The following is a 22,391-nucleotide window of genomic DNA, read 5'->3' as shown; positions in this document are numbered from 1 at the left end:
ATAAAATTTGTAGTTGTAATCCCTATCTTTCTCATTTATCTCCTTTCCTACTCTCTTAAACCAAGTAACAAGTAACACTCATTTAATAGTATTTGCTCTTCCCATGAAAGTGATGTAGAGAATGACATTTTAGTCTCCTGTAAATCATGAAAATATATATACATTAGCCATTTGATCGGAAGAAATATTATTAAACACAATTAAACAGGATGCATTCTAGTTCACAACGAAAACCTACTACACCCATTTCTGGGCTTTCTACATTTAAAATGAAAGAAAGAAAAAATTAAGACAATATTTCCCTGGTTATCTTAAGCACACCAGGCCTAACTTACCACATTCCTATGTTTTCCTCTAAGCCCAAGTTTGGTCACCTCAGATATAATCGAATAGCTTTCATACTATGTGCAATACTTCTACATCAGGGGTGTCAAACTCAGTTGCAACATTAATTAAACACACCTGACTAAACTAACCGAGTCCTTCAGGCTTGTTTGAAACATACAGGTAAGTGTGTTGGAGCAGGGTTTGGATCTAAATGGTGCAAGGCTGCGGCCCTCCTGACACCCCTGCTCTGCTCTACATTGAAGACAGCAGGTACTGATAAAGAAAATTACATTTCGTCAGTAATCCTTTTTCCAATTACACATACCTTAGGCGATAAGCAGAGTGTGAGGTGGGCCCAGCTCCAGAATTTTCAAACAATTGAATCTTGCCTTGTCCATTCACGTGCTCTTCCCAACTCACATCTACAGGCGTCACCAAGCCTTTCTCTACAGCCCACATCCCGAGACCAATCCTGCTGCTCACCCCTTCCTCCAGAGGTCTCTCCTCAACAACCGCCTGCAGAAAATTGCTCAACCTGAAAATACACAATTATTAAGCAACACAGAATTTAAGTGAAGATAAAGACTGAATTTCATTGTATTTTTTTGCGTGCAACACCTGAGTAGCACAGTCAGTCTCCATTGCTGTGCTGTCACAGAGCGATTTGTTGTGACTGTCAGAGCGTAACTGCCTTTCCTGGATTTATCCTTCCCCGTTCCGGACTTCCTCCGTTGAGAGATGAGCTCTAGAAAATTGCCCAGCAGAACCGTATGTCTCTGTGACAGAAGTCCAGGATAGTGTTCCAGCAGCACATCTAGGACCCGGAGAGCTTCTTCCTGGATGGCTTCTGAGATGTGGGTCATGGCACAGGTGAGGTGGGCGCTGAGCAGGGGAAAGAAGGGTGCCACGCGCTCTGATGGGATGCACTGAGCAACAAAGCGCAGCAGACGCACCGCAGCTGCTCTTACAGAGCCATCTTTGTCTGTGAAAAGAGCCGCTACTTCAGAGAGCACCACTGATGCATGAAGCTCAACCATAGTAGGGTTAGCAGACAGCAACTCCCGCAAACCCACCAGAGCTCCCTGCTTCACATTACTGTTGAAGTGGTGGAGCTGGGATAACAGATCCTGAGAGAGAGAAAGAGAGACATATCAGTGATGTGCTTGCAAACACACATCTATTATTATAAATGAATCACTGTAAATATACTGATTATTATTGTTATTACTGTTTATCCTAAAATGTTTATTTTTTAAAAATACAGTTTATTCTGATCTACTATTATTTTTATTGCTATATATGAATAATATGATATATTGAATAATAATAATATGACAAATTGAATAATAGGATATATTATTTATTTTTTGATTTAATTATATACTACTACAACTACTCACAGTGTTTACTATGTTTTTTTATTATTATTTTTATTATACATGCATGTTCTTTTTTTAATGTAAACTTTATAAATGCTTTGGCAATACATTTGTAAAATTTGTCATGCCAATAAAGCAATTATTGAATTGAATTAAGAGACAGTGACGCGGTGGGTAGCACGTTCGCCTCACAGCAAGAAGGTCGCTGGTTTGAGCCTCAGGTCGGTCAGTTGGCGTTTCAGTGTGGAGTTTGCATGTTCTCCACATGTTGGTTTCCTCCGAGTGTTCCGGTTTTCCCCATAAGTCCAGAGACATGTGCTGTAGGTGAATTGGGTGAGCTAAAGTGTCCATATGTATATGTGTGAATAAGTGTCTATGGATATTTCCCAGTGATGGGTTGCGGCTGGAAGGGCATCCGCTGCGTAAAACATATGCTGGATAAGTTGGCAGTTCATACCTGCTGTGGTGAGCCCAGATTAATAAAGGGACTAAGCCGAAAACAAAATGAATGAATGAATGAATTGAGAAAGAGAGATTTTCAGCTGTGTTTAACAAAAAAAAATACTTCCATAAAACATTTTTTACAATAAAAAAAAAAAAAAAAAACATAAAATAGGTGCAAAACAAAGAACATTTTCAATAACAGAACATAAAGCACCTCTATAATGCCTTATTCCTTCAAAAAAAGGTTTACCAAAAAGTCTCTATCTTTATAAAAGAGTGAGAGTAATAATTTTGTAAGAATACAAATTGGTGATAATTCTCTAAGCGACACTAAGAGCCAGGGACAAGATATTAGCCAGTTCTTGAAAGCATGCAGCGATGCCATTTGCTTAGATTCAAGGGCGTGTGATCAACACATCAACAAGCACTTTTTATAGGTTTTAATTACAATTTTCAGAGTTAATGTAAAAAAAGTAAGTTTTATATTTACATTTCTATTATATTTTTATGTAACTTTATAAAACTACACTAATGATTTTAATGTCAGAACATTTTAAAAAGTAAAGTGATTTCTCTGGTGAAAAAAAAAATTCTTCTATATCTTTCTCTCTTCTGGCGAGTGTAATGATGAATATATTTTTCCTCCTTTAGACAGTCATAGAAACGATTACTGATTTTTGTTTTAGCTATTGATGATAATGGGAACACAAAGCCCCATAATTACACAAAAATATTACAAAGAAATTTGAAAATGGGTTCATATTATGCATGCATTTTACACAAAAACTTAAAAATACAATTAATTTACTCTGAAAATTCTAATTCTACAAATTCAGTATCCCTTATGACATATTCGAACACTTTTCTTGTGGAAAAAATATACATGTATATAAATATTGGACAATAATGTGGATAACTTGAAACACAAAATAAAGGTGCATCTTCAAATAAGTTTCACTGATACATCGACTTGTTTGTCACTTGATTTATCCATCAATCCATATTGATGTTCATTCATTCATTCGTTTTGCTTTGGCTTATTCTCTTATTTAACAAGGGTCACCACAGCTGAATGAACCGCCAACTTACCCAGCATATGTTTTACACAGCGGCTGCCCTTCCAGCTGCAACTCGGTACTGGGAAATATATCTATACACACTCATTCACACACATACACAATGGCCAATTTTGTTTATTTAATTCCCCTATAGCGCATGTCTTTGGACTGTGGGGGGAAACTAGAGCACCCATAGTAAATCCCGAGGGGAGAACATGCAAACTCCACACAAAAATGCCAGCTAACCCAGCCTGGACTTGAACCAGTGACCTTCTTGCAGTGAAGTGACAGTGCTAACCACTTATCCACCATGTCACTCCCATATTGATGTATTGTTACATAATTATAGAGTACTACAGAGAGATGAGGAAGGTGGAAATGGTGGCTTTTTGTGTTTCGTGTACCTTGATGTCGAGATGCCTGTGTGTGGTCGGCCCTGATTCCCCATGCTTCAGCTGTTCTGGTAGATGGATAGACTTGGATCTGAAGTTGACATTGGTTGCATTGTCTGCTTTTGGCTTCTTCTTGCCAACCTTTAGCTTTGTTTTCTGAAAATCATCTTGCCTTTTTCGCTTTTTACTCATTCTTTAGTTGTTCAGAGAAAGCAGTGCTGTAACAAAAAATAAAGGTTAGTATTGAGAAATTTAAGCATAACATAGTTTTAATAAAACTTAAGGTAATAAGATTCCTTTTCCACAAGACTTTAATAAAAACATTAAATAAAATAAAACCAATAAAATAAAATATTAAATGAAACCAAAATGCGTAACGATTGATCTTAATGAATTGCTACAGCTATGTTCATATATTTTACATTGCAATAGCATGTAGTTATGAAAATACAATCTGGAGTGCCACAACAAACATAAAAGAAACAAATACGGAGAATATATTATCAGTAACATGTGTTATAATAATGCATAAGCACTGCACATTATACATATTTAACACGTTTTACACCATTATGCATGATCGTGACTAACACAGTTAGCAACAATGTTTTATCGGCTAAAAGCACCACTTCATAAAGTCATTTAGTCCGTTTGAACACAAATACTACCATAAAAGAGCGATCAAACAAGTTTATTTCACTGACCACACAGAACCACTCGCGCTGCTGTTAAACCATCAGGGGTCCTTCAACCTCTGCTGAAACAATAGAGCGGCTAAACAGATGCCTGAGTAAATATCATACAGAAACCCTTTTTTTCATCACTTAATAAATACAAATATCAAAGAACTTTAAATATGAGTTATTTTATTTTAATATCGATGTATGCAATGAAATGTATAATATTAAATCAAAAATGCAGGATGGTCTTTTTAGTCAGGAGTTAAATAAAATGCATGTCTTAATAAAGGTTAGAAGTCCTGTCTTGTTCTCTTTATTTACTATATATGTCCCAAAAGGTTTTAAAAAATTCATTAACTTATGTAATGAATGTGACTGTAATAACTGAATCACATTTATAATACCAGGGAATGGAATTGTTATGCGGTCACATGCATCTTTAGGACTTTTATTTTGAAAAGAGGCGGGAAACTGACTAGTTTTTCCTGTGTTATTCCGGCCCAGAATCTCACCCCGGCCTCCTTTCTCAAGTCGAAAAACATCTTCATTTAACCTAAGGTTAGTGAATCAACAATGAACGCGTAAATTATTTATTAATACTTCGAACAGTGAGTTGTAGTTGTTAGAGTAACCGCTCGTTATATTATAATGTGTTTAAATGTTATATGTATCTGCGCGTGATGCAGCGGAAAGCTAATGTTTGTTATGAGTCACTGCCGCCATTATTTACTTTCTCCAGTCGGAACAGTGACATCGCACGTTAATTGCAAAGTTTAGTCTCTCACACAGTTCAATTGGACATGCTTTTGGTCGCAGAATTTATATAAAAAATTATGGCTGCTTGTCTTTTACAGCATGGACATCAAACCAATAGGAGTAAGACCTGCAGATTCACTACCGAACCCCAATAAAAGGGGTAAAGGTAGCGGAAAGGTGAGATCACTGCACCACATCATACAAGATCCACTCCATCAGTGTTATCCTCATTAACTTCCACGATAAACTTGATTATTTAGGCGTGATAAATCATTTACAATCGCTTTTATTCCGTGGCCAATGCAGTGATTGGTTATACATGGTTATTTGTGCTCTACATTATGTAATGCAAGTGTATTATTAATAATTAATAATTACTTTATTTTAAAGTTCATTTAATAAGATTGGTTACTCTGTTGTTAATAAAAATGTAAATATCTAATGTTTTCATTTGCTTTAACTTGTCACAATATAAAGTGGCCATTCAAATTTAATTTGCAGTCCATGTGTCTGAATTTGGAAACAAATGCAACAAGTAGTCTGTAACACAATGTGAAAGATAAATAATTATACAAGTTAATAAGCGCAGTCGATGTTTAAACTGTTTTGTTAGATGTAAACAAAAACAATGGTCCAAATGTATTTTACATTTTTAATTTCTATAACTTCCAACAATCCAAAAAGAGCCACATATTGATAATGATGGCTGTTTCAACAGTTGTGATTGAATTGCCTCTTGTTACAGTTATGAAATGGATTGATAACAAGCTGGAAATCTTCTTGTTTTATGGTGTGTGGCCTCCAACTTTAACAAGCTGGAAATGTTCATGGGCCAATGAGATGACCACATTGATATGGTCTATACCTTTCAAAGGGTTAGTTCACCCCAAAATTTACAGTTTCATTAAATACTCACTCTCAAACAATTGGAATGACTTGAGACCATTGTCCATCTTCAGAACACAAATGAAGATTTATAAATTTTTTTTAATAAACTTTGAAAGCTCACTCCTTGTCCAGAGATGTTCAAATGCCAGAAAAGGCCCACAAAAGTGTTCTTGGAGCTTCTTATGATTACAGTTGAACCACTGAAGTCACATGGAAAAAGTTTTGGACCATTGATTGAGATATATAATGAGAGAGCATTTGGATTTATTGTTAAATGTCTTGTGTTCCTACGATGAACGTAGATCTTGGCTGATTAGTACGTTGTGAAGCGGAGCAATTAATAACAGATTTATTAGGGTGAATAATCCTTTAAAATATTGTCTTCGTCAGGATTTTGCATAGGATAAAACATTTATATCCGTAAAAATATTTGTTTAATATTGTTTGTTCATGTAATTTGTGTCTGCATGAAGTTAAAATGTACCATGATCTGTTTTGTAAACGTAACAAGTGATTAGTTAATTTTTTTCCTAATATGCTTTTTTAACCTCATTTTTAAAATAAAAATCGTATTTGGTTCTTAGTTGAAGAAACATTATGCATGCAGTTTTATTCAGCAAAATGTTATTTATGTTCCTGAAGAGACATCATGTTTACAAGTTAGCAGTTATCTGCCTCTTGTGAGATTTGTCATACTTTGATATAAGACAGAATATGGAAGAAGAGATCTTTTGCTACTGCTGTTTCATTACGGCTTGAAATTATTTATATTTGCAATATATTATGATCAGTTGTTTCATTGACACATTTGACAATTTAATGTCAGTGTACGTAAGAGTTGGTGCAACTCGCAGTTATTGCAGTGAGGTTAATTAAGAACAAAATGTCAATCTGAATCAGATTGGTAAAGTAGCACTGTCTTAAGATTTTTGGTATAATAAATCTAGGTTATTTGCTTTTGCGAATGTAATTTTTTTTGATGAAGGTTGTGGTGAAATGGTTTCACCCCACTTACCCGATTCAACAAAACTTATGCTTTGAAGCTCAGGCTGACAGTGCTGCAAACCGCCTGTTTGACAGTGCTTTTTTTTTTTTCTTCATTTTTATCTGACGCAATCTTTTTTGCATATCGAAGCCAGCTTCGTTTGTCTGTTTTTCTAATACAAATCTTGTAGTTAAAGGAATTGGAAAAAGCCAGTGGCCTTTGTGCTACCAATGTTTTTGGCACGTTCTTGGAGAGGTTCAGGGATTCTTTCGTTTTAATTAACGTGTGATATTCTTTACACGTCAATTAGATAAAACTCTCTAGAGATTGATAAAATGGCATTAATCTCTGCTATGATATTCTTGGCAGGATCTTTATACCTGAAATCACAATTAATAACAATCACAATTAATAAGAAATGAATCACTTAAGAATATACCTAATTGGTATTCATGCTAAATGTATTTTTTTTTAAAGATTGGGGTCAATATGAAAACTGTTTGACTAAGATTTTGCTGCAAATAAATGCTGTTCCTATGTAATTTTGTTGAAAAGAAATATGCAGTGCTTCCCACAAGTTTGATTGAAAACACACCTTTTACCTATGGCACATGGTTGCCTACCAACAAAAAAGTGATTTTTAGCAATATTTTATTTATTATGGCTGTTATACACTGTTTCTTTTCAATGGGTGAAAGTAAAAAAGACTGTTGAAATGAAAAAGAAAACCACTATTTGTTTTACTTTTAATTCTATTCAGAAGCCACGTGCACACACTGGCAGGTAAAATCGGCTGCTTACATTTTGTACAGTATTGCCAAACCATGTTAGATATGTATAAAATATGTAATATATCAACGTCATGAAATTAATAGAATAAACAGCAAATGAAAAATAAATAACAAAGAAATAAAAACAAACACCGTCTCTAAAAAGTTATTTCAAGGATAAAAAGTGTCTAATATTTAAAGAGTTGATTTAACCATTTCTAACGGTGTACAAATATTTTTCAGTCAGTTTAGATGCAATTTATTCCTCTCTGAGTATAATAAAAAGTTTATCTGAGTCGTTTAGATCAAAGAATTTATTTAGCTGTCAACTGTGAAGCCAAGCGAAAGTAAATCAGGCTTAAAATAAAAATTTAATGCAAAAACGCATACAAGTAACCAAAAAACGACGACTTTACAAAGTGGAACCAAAAGCTGAATCCCAGACATTTTAGGAGCTTTAGAAACCCGGACCGGATGCATTTTCCAAAAAGGCTAGTCTCTGTTTGTCTTTGCAGAGCACGTGAGATTGTCTGCGGGTTTTGACAGTTCTCGCACACACACAGCAAGAACGTTTGCCACTCTGGATAATCGATCACAGATGTTTGGCAATTGGGCGGATACAAAAATGGGCAAAAGGATGATAATAGTAAAAAAAAAAAAAGTCTCACCAAATGTACTTAGGCAGCTGTTAATATACCTGGCCACTGTCATAGTTTTAATAAAACATTGAGAGCACAGCAGCAACATTGATTCAAAATGTTTGCACCCCAAATCAGTATTGTATTAGAATGGAAGTGCTTGTTTTGTCCATATTACAGATGAGCAATAAATTTAAAAGACATTCTGATTAAAAGCAGAATGTACCTTGCAGTACGTGTTCTTGGATTATCCCATATATTTTCTTCTTCCTGATAGAGCCTTATTCTCAGGGAGCTGAATAAAGCATGTTTGTCTTCTAGCATGAGAGTGTGTGGTGAAGAGACACTTTGTGTCCTCCCGTTCAAGAACTGTCACACTCTACTCTTGCAGTGGAGAGGAGAGTTCAAGTGGAGAAAGAGGAGAGCGGGACTCTGCTCTTCACCTCCAGTGCTGTTATATCTCTAATCCCTCTCTATTTTTCTCCCCTGCTCATGATATTATTTGTGGCCTGTGACAGAAAAAGCAGCTCTTCAATGGTGACATAGGTAAGTGGCGCCCTCTGAACCCTTGGCCTTGGTAATGTTATTGCCACGTGCCACATCTGGGTGTTTCAGGGCTTTAGAAATTACAAGCACAGTTCTCAAACTAGCACCTTTTTAGACCAATACTTTGCACTGTGTACATATCTTAAGTGCTGTGTGCTGAACAACATTAGAAACATCAATCTCATTTGAGCAATATTAAAAAATTTAAGACCTATGGTTTCCATTCCTGATTACTGTAAACCTACTTTGGTTTATCTGATTTTACTGATTTTAGGCATGCATTAAGCTGCCTAAGGAGAGCATTAATGAGAGCTATATTATCGCTGCCGAATATGCCTACTTCCATACTATGTAGTATGTGAAAATCAGTGCAGCAGAATAGTAGTATGTCTGAATATATAGCATGGGAGGCGAAAAGTCCCCGGATGACCTACTGTTTCCGCCAGGTTCCTGAAGTGAGCATGTGATGGACACTTTTCTATCCCATAAGGCCTCTGAAGAGGACTTGTGGATGGCAGTGAAGGGGCGCAACAGAGCGTAGGTCACATGACTATGATGGCGGACATAGTAAATCCAGATTTCATTCATACTACCAATATTCCCACTCTGCGGAACATTCTTTTTTTTACCAGTTCCAAAGTAGGTTTGCACATGCTCAATAAATAGTTTGTGAATTCGGACACAGCATATCTTTCAGGTGCCATTAGTCTTAATTTGAACAGTTATAATGCTGCAGTGTGATTTGGCTTCGGACTCAACCGGTGAGCGTTTGTGTGCACATTTGGGTTGTGGCCAGAAATACAGCGGCCATCACTGCAGCCTTTATTCAGATCTGTTGAGTTTTTATGTTGTTCAGCGTTTAAGCGCAAAAAGTTGTGGCTCACTTGTCTGACCACAATGATCTATTAAGAGCTCCCGACGCCTAATTTTAGGCCTTTGAGTAATTAATGAAGGAGGGCTTTTAAGCACTCAAGTTTTATTTTTTTGAGGAGCAATAACTTCTTGGCTCTTTCAGTAGAGTGGATACAGTGTCCTCTGTGCATTGTTTTAGTTCACAGTGCTTGTCCTCAAACTTTTTAAAGTAATTTATTGATTTGTATGTTTCATCAGTCTTCACCTCTAAGAATGGATCTATCCAGACCATACCCTGCCTGAACAAACGCCTCAAAGCAGTCACAGATACTGTTGTTGGTAAGTAGTCCTTGCTACTTTTTTATTTATTTTTATTTGTTATATATAAATATAGGCTAAAATGCTTGTTGGTAGTCGTCACACTCATATTGGACCCTTCGACTCCATGGAATAAATTGTTTGAGGTTTTAGTAAATCATAATTCCCTAATTAGGTTTATTATTGTTGGCTAAAATCAAACAAAAGTTTGTTTAACTGAAAAATAAATATCTATCGATCTATCAATCAATCTATATCTATCAATCTGTCTATCTATCGATAGCGATAGATAGATAGATAGATAGATAGATAGATAGATAGATAGATAGATAGATAGATAGATAGATAGATAGATAGATAGATAGACAGATAGACAGATAGACATTTATTTTTCAGTTAAACTGAAACTTTTGTTTGATTTTAGCCAACAATAATAAACCTAATTAGGGAATTATGATTTACTAAAACCTCAAACTATTTATTCCATAGTGTAAGGGTCATATATATATATATATATATATATATATATATATATATATATATATATATATATATATATATATATATATATATATAATATACATTTTTTTTTCATCTGCCAATTGCAGTTTTTACTTACTTTATCTTGATATTACCAAATAGTCATATTGTACTTTTAACAAATTTATGAAAACAAAATAGTAACGCTAAAATGTTTACATTTGAAATAAAGATCAGAATGCCCAAACTTTTAAGCATTTATTTAGCTTTTTATTTTGGCAAATTAGATGAAAAGCTTAATAACAATTTTTCTAGGGCTCCACAATATATCGTTTCAGCATCGAGATCACAACGTGCGAGTCCGCAATAATCGCATGCAGGGATCTGCAATGTTAATTCATTCATTTATTCATTTTCTTTTGCCATAGACCGTTATCTATCAGGGGTCACCACAGCAGAATGAACCTCCAACTATTCTGGCATATACTTTACATAGCAGATGCCATTCCAATCCAACTGTCCCAGCCCGGACTCGAACCAGCGACCTTCTTGCTGTGAGGCCACAGTGCTAACCACTGAGCCACTGTGCCACCTGATCTGCAATGTAGTTGGAATTATTGTTGACCAAACATTGCAGTTACCATCATACTGGTGTAATTTCATATTTTAACCTTAGAGTGAAAGTTTATTATTTGCATGCGTTTAAGACTTGACTGTAAGAATTTGAAACAAATTTAAGCCATTTGGGCACAATAAATGAAACATTTGTAGCTTAAAGATTAATTGTACATTATGTAAATGTTTAGTCAAAACGATACAGTGTTATTATTATATTACAGTGAGTATTTAATTTCTACTTCTGAATAATATTCGACTTGCCAGAAAATCTTATATCATTATTTGCATCTTTTCTCTTTTGTATTTAGGTTTCCTTGTCATTTTTTAAATGATTTTATGCAGTTATGCTTCCCTGCAGAATCATCCCAATCGATCTAAAATTATGATTTATTTACTAGCAATTCAAGTCATCTGCTGAAATTTTATTTATATCGCAATATATATAGCATTGAATGAAAATATTGCAATATCATCTTTTTCAGGGTCTTCATAAGTTTTAATATCTTAAATTTAAAAAAAATTAGGTCTTAAATTCACTAAAATATTGTGTTGTGGGTCTTTTAAAATCGTTTAAAATGTCCAAGAAAAGTTACCCAATTGGTCTTGGTCCATCTCAAAGCATTTTGTAAAAATATATATTTAAGTTTTTTTTATTGCAAAGAGAAAAAATTCACAACAGCTATTAGACATTTTTACAGCAAATTGACCATATTAAATTCTCTACTCAGGGAAAGAAAACTTCACATCCCTACACAAGACTACACAAGAAAAAAAAAACTTAAGTCTAAAACATGTATTCACAAGTATATGTCTGAAATGTCTTTCATAATGGTCTTAAAAGTCTTAAATTTGACTCTAAGAACATGCAGAAACCCTGTTTTAGTGATCTTGTAAATTGTATCATTTTGAAAATTGTTACTTTTAAAGTACTTGGCTGCTTTGGGTTGGCAGCTTGCTGTGTAGATTTTTATTTTTATTTTAATGTATAGTTGGTTTCCATTTTTATTTAAAATGTTTCAATATATGTGTTCTGCTTTTAAAGGCCTACAGTACATATGGGAGTATCGAAGCCCATCTAAGTCAGTTCCTCCTCATTACCAGTGTAAACTGTGTAGAGTTAATCGGCTGCAGAATGAAATGGCGGCTCACATCACTGGCTGGAAGCACAGCTTCAGATACCTGGTACAGTCTTTGCTTTGCTTATTTTACTGGTGTTATCTATTGTCAATTCTAGTGATATATTTTAAATCGCAGATAAAGAGTATATATTTTTTGAAATGCAGCAACAGAACCACCAAGACAAGGCTCCCTATGATGAAGCAGCTGCTCTTAAAGATCCAGCCATCAGGAAAGCTATTAAAACAGCTGCGGCTGAAGTGGAAAGAACAGAGGGAAGAGGTCAACTAAAGGTGAAAGACTAAATGCTGATGTGCTCAAACATGTGTCTAGCACGAGAACTCTTTTAATTATTATTATTTTCCCCCCTTCAGATGGTGTTAAAGGAGCCATTTGACATTGTGGCATTTCAGGACATGAGTAAGCCCTTTAAAAATCTGTCTGACCTCCTGTTATCTCAGTGAATATCTAGTTTCACAATCTTATGTATAGGAGTGTATGAAATTAATACAAATTAAAGTGACATATTAGGTGTTTTTGAGAGTTGATGCAATATTAACATTTTGAAGACTGTGACCTTGACTTTGTGTTCAGTTAACCCCAATGCTTGATGGCTGTGTTGGTATCTTGTAAACTGTGACAAGGTCGTCAAGGCTCTACCATTTCAGCATTTCAGTCCCAATTCTCAATGGGTAAAAAAATGGTGCAGTGACATGCTGTTTACTCACAGTTAAACATCATTCAACTCTTGGCTACAAAAAAAACACAGACCAAACAAACTTGTAAAATATTACTATGCCTGTGGATTAAGTGTAATCCATTTTCAAAAAACACAGACATTTTACACCACATTTACAGGTGGTAAAGAGCAGGTGCACACTTTTTTTCTCACCAACTAACAATTCTAAAACACAAACACTTTCATGAATCCAAACATTTACATTGGAACATTCTTATAGAGTATACTCTTACTGACAGTCGTTATAAAATGAGACCTTTAGAATACATTCTGTATAAACACCCTTCTAAAAACAACTTTTTTTTTTTTCATGGTCTAGTCTCACTTCACATGCAGAAGTGAAACATTATACTTTTTCTGGTATTAAGACGATAAATGCTAATAGTACTAAAGCATATTCCAGTATTAGTGCAAGTCTAGACTACAAAAATAAAAGCAAACCAGCTCTAACTGGTATTTGTTTTAATTTTCTGTCTGTGCTGCGGAGGCAGTTCTGTATCCTTGAACTTTTCATCTGAAACAAACTGCATACTTTGAGTTGGTTTCATTAACTTGAGGCTCAGACATTTAGCAAATGGCCGTTCTCATTCACTTTTTCTAGCTAAGATGTCTGAATTCACCCTTACGTTTATCAAAATAATTTAAATTGAAAGCTGAATATTTTATTGAACAGAAATAAGTGTTTGCTTCGGCCTGATTTTGCTCAGATTTAACTCGCAGCAGATTGATTTTTGGTTTTGTATATTAAAACCTTTAGTCCAGTTTCCAGTGGGTTGCCCAAGATATGAACTTTGTCATAATTTGGAAGTGAACCTTACAACCCACTAAACTAATCAATTATGTACATTTGTATCTACTGATGAATTGCCAGTCAGCTATTTAGCCAGATATTTGTTTGTTTCTTTTAGAGTCTGCACACCCAAATCCAGCATTTCCAGGACCTGGTGGCATTCATACTTCTTCGCCCAGAGGGTTGAAACAAGGTTTGTGTTGATAGAAGTGAAAAATAACCATGATTTGAAATAAGTCATAAATGTTGTAGTTTAATGTTTTTTTTGTACTCCTCCCATCAGCCAAGTAAACATTTTATTGAATGTGGTGGAATACTCTTTGATTAAAAAAATAGCTCCGAATAGGTTTTGAAGCCAGTTTGAGACTTTGAGACACATTTCCCTCCTATATAGTCCAAGGGGTTCTATTTCTGGCTTACAGTGGTGTTTACTGTATAATGCATGAACAGTGGAAGGTCACTAGCTGACTTATTTGTGGATGTGGATGGCAAAGTTTCTATACGTTTTGTCTGCGTGTTCTTTAATAGTTTTAGCTTAGTTACTACACGCATAGTCGGAAGTTACTGGAGGAGAAGTTTTCCCTTAAGAATAAGTATAATTCATGAATAAAAAAATCTATTGAAATATTCTTCACTGACTGCCCTGCTTTAATAGTAGTAGGTATTTAGTAGTAACACTGAAGTCTTAAGATCGTTTTTAGTGAAATATGTAAAGCATGAATAAAATATTAAACAGACACTTTAAAAGCTGATGCACAGATACAGTTTAATCAGCATTGCATACATCTTTTTAGGTCTGGTTTGCAAAAGAGTATCTGGAGATGTTGCTGGGTCCTCTCACTGTTCATATTTTAAGAGAGTTTAAAGCATTTTAATAGTGCATAAATAAATTTAATAAAGATTCATTCATTCATTTTTCTCAGGTTTGTCAGAGGTCGCCACAGCGTAATGAACCGCAAACTTCTCCAGCTTGTTTTACGCAGCGGATGCACTTACTGCCGGATCCCAGTACTGGGAAATTAATAAACATTAGTTTTATTGAATAACTTGTGACGATGAAGACTATGCAATGTTAATTTACATTTGATTTTTCAATTTCTGAAAACCATAAAGCACTGTTTATTTCACTTTAATATTTGCTCCATTGCGTTTATGACTATAGTTTGTTTATTATTATGTACATGATAACTTGCATAAAAATATATTTATATTTCAGTCCTCTTCAAAATCATCCCAATCTAAATTAATGACTTTCTTTCCAAGTCATCTGGTGAACATGTATTGATATCACAATATATATATATATATTGCAGAAAATAAATTTTGCAATGTCAAATTTTTCCAATATCGTGTAGTCCTAAATCAAACATTTTTTTTAGTATTTTGGAATATATGTTGCATTATGTAGTTTGTGTATCTAAAAATAAGAAATCTAAACTTAAACTTCTAATTTAAATGGGCAATATGCAAATCACACCTCTCCGATTCATGTGAACAGGATTGCATGATCACCTGGTGATTCATCACATCATATGATTGTGATCATATTTGAACTTTGGACTTACAGTTTCATTTTCAGCATGAAAACCTGATCGTAACCTAAAAGTTCAAATGAATGAGAGTCGTTTTCTGCTTAAGTTGTGCAGAAATTTGATACATTTTCTCTATGCTTGCAGTGTGTCAGAAAAGAGAGCGATTTTAAACCTATAAATACACTGTGACCAACTCGTATGCAATTAATAATGACTCACTTTTTATGATTTGGTGTGATTATTTTCACATCTGAAGTCAACCATACAGGAAATTGTTTACATTTAAGCGTTTTATGTGACTGAAGTTCCGTTGGAACTTGACATGCATCAAACCAGTCAGCATCTCATCTCTCATTCCCTTTAAAAGCCAATTTTGTCGCGCCATGGTGCATTTGCTATTTACATGGCGACTTTGTAAGTGGAAAAACTGAACGCTTCACTAGTGAGAAAACGGATAAACAGATCATCTGCAGCAAGTATAAAGAATGAGCCTCTTCCATTGGAGCTCTTTACTTTCTCTGTACTTTTACCCTACTCCTTTACTTTTGTGGATAAGGAAACGGTGTTGTATCCACTCCACTGAAGACATTCATTAGCCTACATATTTAATTTTGTTAAGCGCAAAGATTTGTTTTTAAAACTATTTCTAAATTCAGTTCTAATTTCCAGCAAATTAATAAATGAATAATGAGTATAAATGAGTATTAAGCGACGTGTGAGCATTTGGACACGCATAGGTGCATAACTAACACACTCTGCGCTGGACCCTAGACTTGCTTTTAGATTTACATTTACATTTAGTCATTTAGCAGACGCTTTTATCCAAAGCGACTTACAAATGAGGACAAGGAAGCAATTTACACAACTATAAGAGCAGCAGTGAACAAGTGCTATAGACAAGTTTCAGGTGTGAAAAGTCTAAGAAGCAAAGCGTTAGTAAGGTTTTTTTTTTGAGAGAGAGCGAGTACAGTTAGTGGTATACCCATAGAGGCAGTTACAGATTAGGAAGGAAAGTGGAGACAAAATAGTTGAGTTTTTAGTCGTTTCTTGAAGACAGCAAGTGACTCTGCCGTTCTGATGAAAATAGCAACGAATCATGCCATCTTGCACCTTATAGCGCCGGGTGTATAATAGGACCCAATATCTCTGTGGAACATTTTTATCTCTGGTTTTTAGTAGTTTACAAAAATGCCATCAGATTTTCACCATAGTATTTGTCACTACTATGTATCTAGTAGAAGTATCTATGTATCTAGTAAAATGTATCACCTCTTAATCTGTAAAAATATCTTTGACACTGGGCTACTGACATGGCATTACTTTTTCTCAAACCCTCAGGTGGTTCATTTGGAAGTTCTTATCAAGATTTTCCTCCCCGGGGTGGCATGATGTCTGACTTCTCTCCTGTCATGCGGGGCGGTATGGACAATCTCCCAATGAGGGGAGGTTATTCCAATATGAGAGAATTCACTAGCCCCGGTCGCTATGGTAATGGTGGACCAGACAGGGGCATGATGGAAACAGATGACATGCATCGCTTCGCAGATGATGGACCCATGCGCATGGGTCCGGATAGATTTGGGACTGGTCATCATAATGAGGGCATGGCCAGACCTTTCCTAAACGACATGCCTATGAACAGCGGTGGGGACAGAATGATGGGACCTGGTCCTAAACGCTCAGAGAACAACAGCCTCCCTGCAACACTGCTCAAATACCTGGTACATTTTCATTTTGGATACACGGTGCCTGTTGAAATGTTTAGTTTAGTTGCATTATTAAGCAGTGAGAGTTATTAAACGTTATGTTTCTTTTTGTTGTCAGGACTCTTTTCGTATTGAAAATGAAGACGATGCTCAGATTGTCTTGAAGGTCACACAGAAGCTTACCGATGTTCTGATGGAGTACCGTCTACGAAGTATTTCATCGGTAAAACTCTTAATGATTGCTTATAATAAATATTGTGATTATTAAAATAAATAGAAATCTGCATTGTTTACTACATTAGATCAGATTTTGGAATTGAATTTGAATTTTAGCAGTCACATTCTCAAAACAATTGTCAAACGGATGTCAGCAAGACCTCCATATAAGTGTTTAGATGAGTATTTATGTGCACATTTAAAAACTATTTTGGCTCTAAGTTTGAGTGATTGAGAAGTAGACCAGAGGATTTGTGTGGGTGTGTGTTACTGATGCAAACGGTAAAGTGTCAAGCAAAGCAGTTGCAGAGATGTTTCCTGTGGGCATGTTGTACCCAGGATGTGGTGAAGTTTTATATGCTTCTGTAAAGTATGCGATTTTATTATTAATGATTTGGTGGTCTCAATCTAGGTTTGCTGGGTTTAATTCTGTAAATAAGATTGACAAATAAAAAAATAAAAAAAAAATTCCCAAATAAAACATTCATAGAGTATAGATTTTTGGACAGTGGTAAAAAACTAGTATACATGTGAATCATTTTATTTTCTGTTCCTCTTCTAAGTTATAAATAAACACTTGGTAAATTAGTTACTTCCTTAAAAGACGCAAGAATTTCATTTCTTCTGCTGATGTTCTAATAAAGGCCTACCGTAACGCATGTATAAGGAGCGCACAAGGGAAAAGCATACATATTAAAGCATATTTGCTTGAGGGAGAATGGATAAGAATGGAATAAAAACTGAGTACATGTACCAAAACTAACTGCATTTATAATGACCTGCTTTCGAAAGCGAGTCATGGTAGAAATTGTATTATGTTTGAGTGAAGGGATTGGTGGATGAAAAGCGCAGAAGGAACATGTAGTCATTAATTGATTAGCAGGCATATTACTCAGACCCTCACTTGGCTATTGAAGATTTCTTTGACCTCTAGACCTCTGCCTCATTGTCATGACAGAGTAACTTTAAACAAAGCTTTGTCTTCGAATTATTGAAAGAAAGACAATTTGACAGTTTGAATATGGATTGTTTTTCAGGTCCCCATTGTGAAGCCACTGCCTCCCATGAACTATTCGTCTGCATTGCCTTCTCGCAGCTCTAGTGACAGATTCTCTGGAAACATGCCAGGTAGACATCTGCTGAATTCCCATTAGTTTGCACTATACTATGGATGTTGGTTATTGGTTTACATACAAATGCCTGGAGGACACCAAATTTTACACTTATGTGAAATGTTTTTTCAAAAAGGTTTGGCATTTCCCATGTAATGGCACATAACATTACTGTGATTATAAAATTACTCCTAGTGAATTGATTTCCAGAGTTTTTGCTCTTTCTCTGCTTAATAAAAGTGCAAAATAATTAAACTTCTGTTTGCATGTGCCCGTCACACATACAGACTATATTGGTAACTTGTGGTTCAGAGATCTTGTGTAAACAAGTATATTTTTATTCTCAATATGAAAAGCTTACAGTTTTCCATTATGACTGTGTAAACAATGAAGGGTTATGGGTGTGAGAAGTCTGAATGTGCTATTGCTAAATATTTTTTACTCCTAAATTCTTCCCGTGCATGGATCAAATTCTCCTGCTGCCTGACCAGTCATTGCTTGCGGTCCTTGAAGGGGTGGTCCAGAGTGTATTTTTAAGGCTTGGTTGTGTTTTTTTAAGATGCAAAGCATGTGTTCATGCTTTATTTGTATTTAAAAAAATCACGTCATTCTTTCATATATCTTACTTTGTTTATATACAGCTTACATGAAAACGAGTGTCATATTTATTAGTTCCTCTGAAAGGCTCGCCCTCAAGAGGCTCTGATTGGTCCTCTAACATAAAATGCTTCGTTATTTGAGATGTAGAATGCAGGGAAAGCGGGCGCATAGAGACACACTGCAGCGCTAGGGAAGTTCGTGGGTGTTTACAGGAGTTTGATGGATAAATATGAATTTGTAGCTAAATTGTTAACGGTGCCAAACAGCATTTCCTGTTGTTTACATCCTAGTTCACGTCCTCGCTACAACATATCATTAATGCTAGAAACTATGAGGGTAATAGATCAATTTTACAATTCACAGATTCTTCTATTATGATTGGAGCTGCTCCTCCTTTTAGGGGTTTTTAGCCGAATCCAGCACTGAACTGGGAGAGATTCTGGAAACTGTCCTTTGTCAAATGCTAGAGCTATATATTTTTTTCTAGGGCCCCAAAAATGCCCCAAAAAATTTACATAATTAATCACACTTTTTTTGCAATTAATCATAAAACATAATTAACGTAATTAATCATGATTAATCACAAAACGCCATATTTATTACAGAAATAAAATCGCAGGCATGTAAGTGCCATTTGAATTTCAAAACAATCAATGCCAATAACAAACAAAAATGATTTCCATGTTGTATTCTAAGTAGACCACACACACACACACACACACACACACACACAGAGACAAAGCATGCAGTACAGTGCACTCAGTGAGCGAGGGATCTATTTACATTCATACACGCACGATCGCGTTCATCAAATTTGCGTTCATCTAAGCGTTCTAAAGTATGGCTGGATTTTACAAGCAAGGACTCTTACACTGCAACGTGAAGCAGATGCTTTACAAAAGTTACGCGAAGGGGGGGAAACACGTCAAACTTGATGAAACATTTGAGGGCTCATGAAAGCAGTTTTTTGACAGCTTGCGACTTCATCTGGCACTTTCACCAATACTCCGCTTTTATGATTGAGATAATACGGATTAAGAGTCTACCATGTAAGCAGTGATTTTTGATTACCCTAAAGGATCACACGAGTCCCGAAATACGGAGGTTTTTCTTTTTGTTCACCATGCGGTATCAAATTACATTAAAACATCCTGAATGAAAATATGCTGAATGAGAGTGAACTGCAGTTAAAGTCTAAAGATTAAAAATTAAACACCCGAAATTGCATGAAACTCTGGAGGAAACGCAGGATAGCCTGGTGATGCGACAATAATTGCTTTGGACTGAAACTTTCCTTCTAAAAGCGCGTCATTGGTCTTATCCAAATTTCTTTGCACGTTAAACACAAGCAGGGCCAGAGAAAGCTGAACTGGCGCTCTAGGCAAACGGCAATCATGCCGCCCTCAACCCGAAAGTGACCGGTTCGCGGATGAAAGTGAGGACTGTGAGGGAGGGGGTGGGTGTAGCGGATGAAAGTGAGGACCGGGGGGTTCGCTAGATATTCTGCTGCCCAAGGCGGCCGCCTAGGTCACCTCTATGGACGCGCCGGCCCTGAACATACGCCGGCCACAACAGGAAATAAAAACAAAACTGCAACTGCGTTATTTATTTATTTATTTTTACGAGTTAAATATTTCAAATTGATCACATGCGTTAACGCGCTAATTTTGACAGCCCTAATTTTTTCTAATTCTCTGGAACGGTTCAAATGAAATTGTAAGCACTTCTCTCTTTGAAGTGTCTTTGGAAGCCTAAATACAGAAAAAGAAGAAGCTCTGTGAAAGTAGCAGCATTTGGCCACCATTTAATAAAACCGTTTTACCTGTTAAAAAGATACAAGTTTTGCCTGTATAAACTGCACATTTGCATATTATCAGAAAAGTTGGCAGAACGTTGATATGTAGAAGCGCCATAGCATTTCAGGTCCATTAAGCTGGTACCCCATCTTTTGTGCTACCTTGTTTCCTGTAGCTATACTCTCCTATCACAATAAACAAATCTTTTTAGAAAGTTACTGTAATGGTAATTTTACTGAACTTTTTAACAGGATTATGTTGTGAAGTGGGCTATTGCGTGATAAATTTTGATTCTAATTCAAGAATAAATGGAGATCTAAGAATAGAGTTGGGAAAATATTCATGCTTTGCATTGATTTAATAGTGAATAAAGTTCTGTTTCACTCTGTTTACCTCTGCAGGCTCATCAAGATTCTACAACTGAACGTTCATCTGATGGATGCAGTCAAGACTCTGGTTGCAATCTGCTCTGTCTGTTTTCGATTAATATCTTTGAGTTTTGCTTATGACCAAACATCTTTTCCCCTTGATTTTTAGACTGCTTTGTTTTTACATTGTAAACTTAGATCTGCTTATTTTAAATTTTTGATTTCCCCTTTCTCATAGAAACAGGTTTTGTATGCTGTTATTTGTAAAAGCAACAGTTTTTAGTGTTTAACTCTTTAGAGTCAGTAAAAGCCTTAATGTGACTTCTGTTTCTGTTGCTTTAACATGTAGAATAAATTCATAGTCCCTTACAGAACTTTGTCTCTATTGAGTTATTAAAAATGTCATTGAAGATATGGGACAACATGACTGCAGCAGTTTCAACACCTGCATGTGTGGAAGATTTTTTGATGATTTTAGTACCCTTTATGTTTTGCATTTCTAAAAGCTTTATTATTATCCTTAGTATGTTCGACCTTCACATTTTTATCTGAATATAAAAAAGCCATTATTAAACAGACTGTAGGCTTCTGAGAAATGCAGAGACGCTTTGTTGTAATGTAGCCAGAAACAAGTAGGAAGTTCAGAGATAAAGAGGACAAGGGCACAGCCAGAAATCAGCACACACGTGACACACACACATACAGAGTAACATATGAATTAAACCCTGTATGCTGGTACAACAGGATGCTCCCAATACCTTAGTTCAAAATTAAATTATGCAAGCCACAGCCAAACTTACATTTGACAAGATATATTGTGTCTGCTGAGTTGACACAATTAGAGCAGGAAGGAAAGACCTTAATTGGTCATGGGTATGAAGTGGGTAATACGTCCCTAAAAGCAAGACGCAAGTGGAAATGTACCTATGTATGAAATTATGTGACAGTTTAAGGGAAGAATAAGTATTTTAACTGCCAGGGTGTACTCCCCAGACCCCCGATCGTCTGTGTCATTGTTACAAATCTGCTGTAAGGTCTCAACCTAAAATCATTTTGAAATCCAGAACAATCTTCCACAACACATGGCAGAGCTGCACAATTAAGTGTTAAAAGATTGTGATCCCAATTCAAACTCGCACTATTACTAAATGGTCTGGATTTGCAGATCTTAGATGAGGGAATGGAAACTGAGTACATGTAACAAAACTAACTGCATGAACGATGACACGTTGTTAAGGTGAACGCGGGTCATGGTAGAAAGAGTATAGTTCTATTTCAGTGAAGG

The 22,391-nt window shown here is 35.6% G+C and overlaps 2 protein-coding genes across 3 annotated transcripts in view; one reads left to right on the top strand and one right to left on the bottom strand.

Moving 5' to 3' along the window:
• Positions 1–4,360, bottom strand: part of tex10 (testis expressed 10) — a 33,780-nt gene extending 29,420 nt beyond the window's left edge. Inside the window, exons 1-4 of one of the 2 annotated variants that reach the window (XM_056475681.1) lie at positions 4,305–4,360; positions 3,613–3,818; positions 946–1,454; positions 653–862 (exon numbers count right to left, since the gene is read on the bottom strand). In XM_056475681.1, the coding sequence (XP_056331656.1) occupies positions 653–862; positions 946–1,454; positions 3,613–3,792 (899 nt within the window). In that variant the 5' untranslated portion in view covers positions 3,793–3,818; positions 4,305–4,360. The other variant, XM_056475682.1, reaches the window with a different exon arrangement.
• Positions 4,361–4,774: 414 nt separating this feature from the next.
• si:ch211-197h24.6 (uncharacterized) lies at positions 4,775–21,476 on the top strand. Its single transcript, XM_056475683.1, has 12 exons — positions 4,775–4,838; positions 5,135–5,213; positions 8,836–8,863; positions 9,974–10,054; positions 12,174–12,313; positions 12,415–12,540; positions 12,622–12,667; positions 13,895–13,969; positions 16,647–17,029; positions 17,133–17,237; positions 18,268–18,358; positions 21,140–21,476. The coding sequence occupies exons 2-12, from the start codon at positions 5,136–5,138 to the stop codon at positions 21,160–21,162; spliced, it is 1,176 nt and encodes a 391-aa protein (XP_056331658.1). The 5' UTR covers positions 4,775–4,838; position 5,135; the 3' UTR covers positions 21,163–21,476.
• Positions 21,477–22,391: the final 915 nt, after the last annotated feature.

Source organism: Danio aesculapii, chromosome 16, assembly GCF_903798145.1.
Source record: "Danio aesculapii chromosome 16, fDanAes4.1, whole genome shotgun sequence".
Classification (NCBI taxonomy): Eukaryota; Metazoa; Chordata; class Actinopteri; order Cypriniformes; family Danionidae; genus Danio; species Danio aesculapii.
Note: the sequence above shows the minus strand (reverse complement) of the source record. Positions and strands in the feature narration are given on the sequence as shown.

What these genes read in the sequence shown, in the direction of transcription:
- si:ch211-197h24.6 (XM_056475683.1), top strand. Translation starts at nt 5,136, where the DNA reads ATGGACATCAAACCAATAGGAGTAAGACCTGCAGATTCACTACCGAAC. An exon ending in AGGGAAGAGGTCAACTAAAG is followed by an intron (nt 12,541 to 12,621) that starts GTGAAAGACTAA and finishes TCCCCCCTTCAG; the next exon opens with ATGGTGTTAAAGGAGCCATT. An exon ending in TGTGGCATTTCAGGACATGA is followed by an intron (nt 12,668 to 13,894) that starts GTAAGCCCTTTA and finishes TGTTTCTTTTAG; the next exon opens with AGTCTGCACACCCAAATCCA.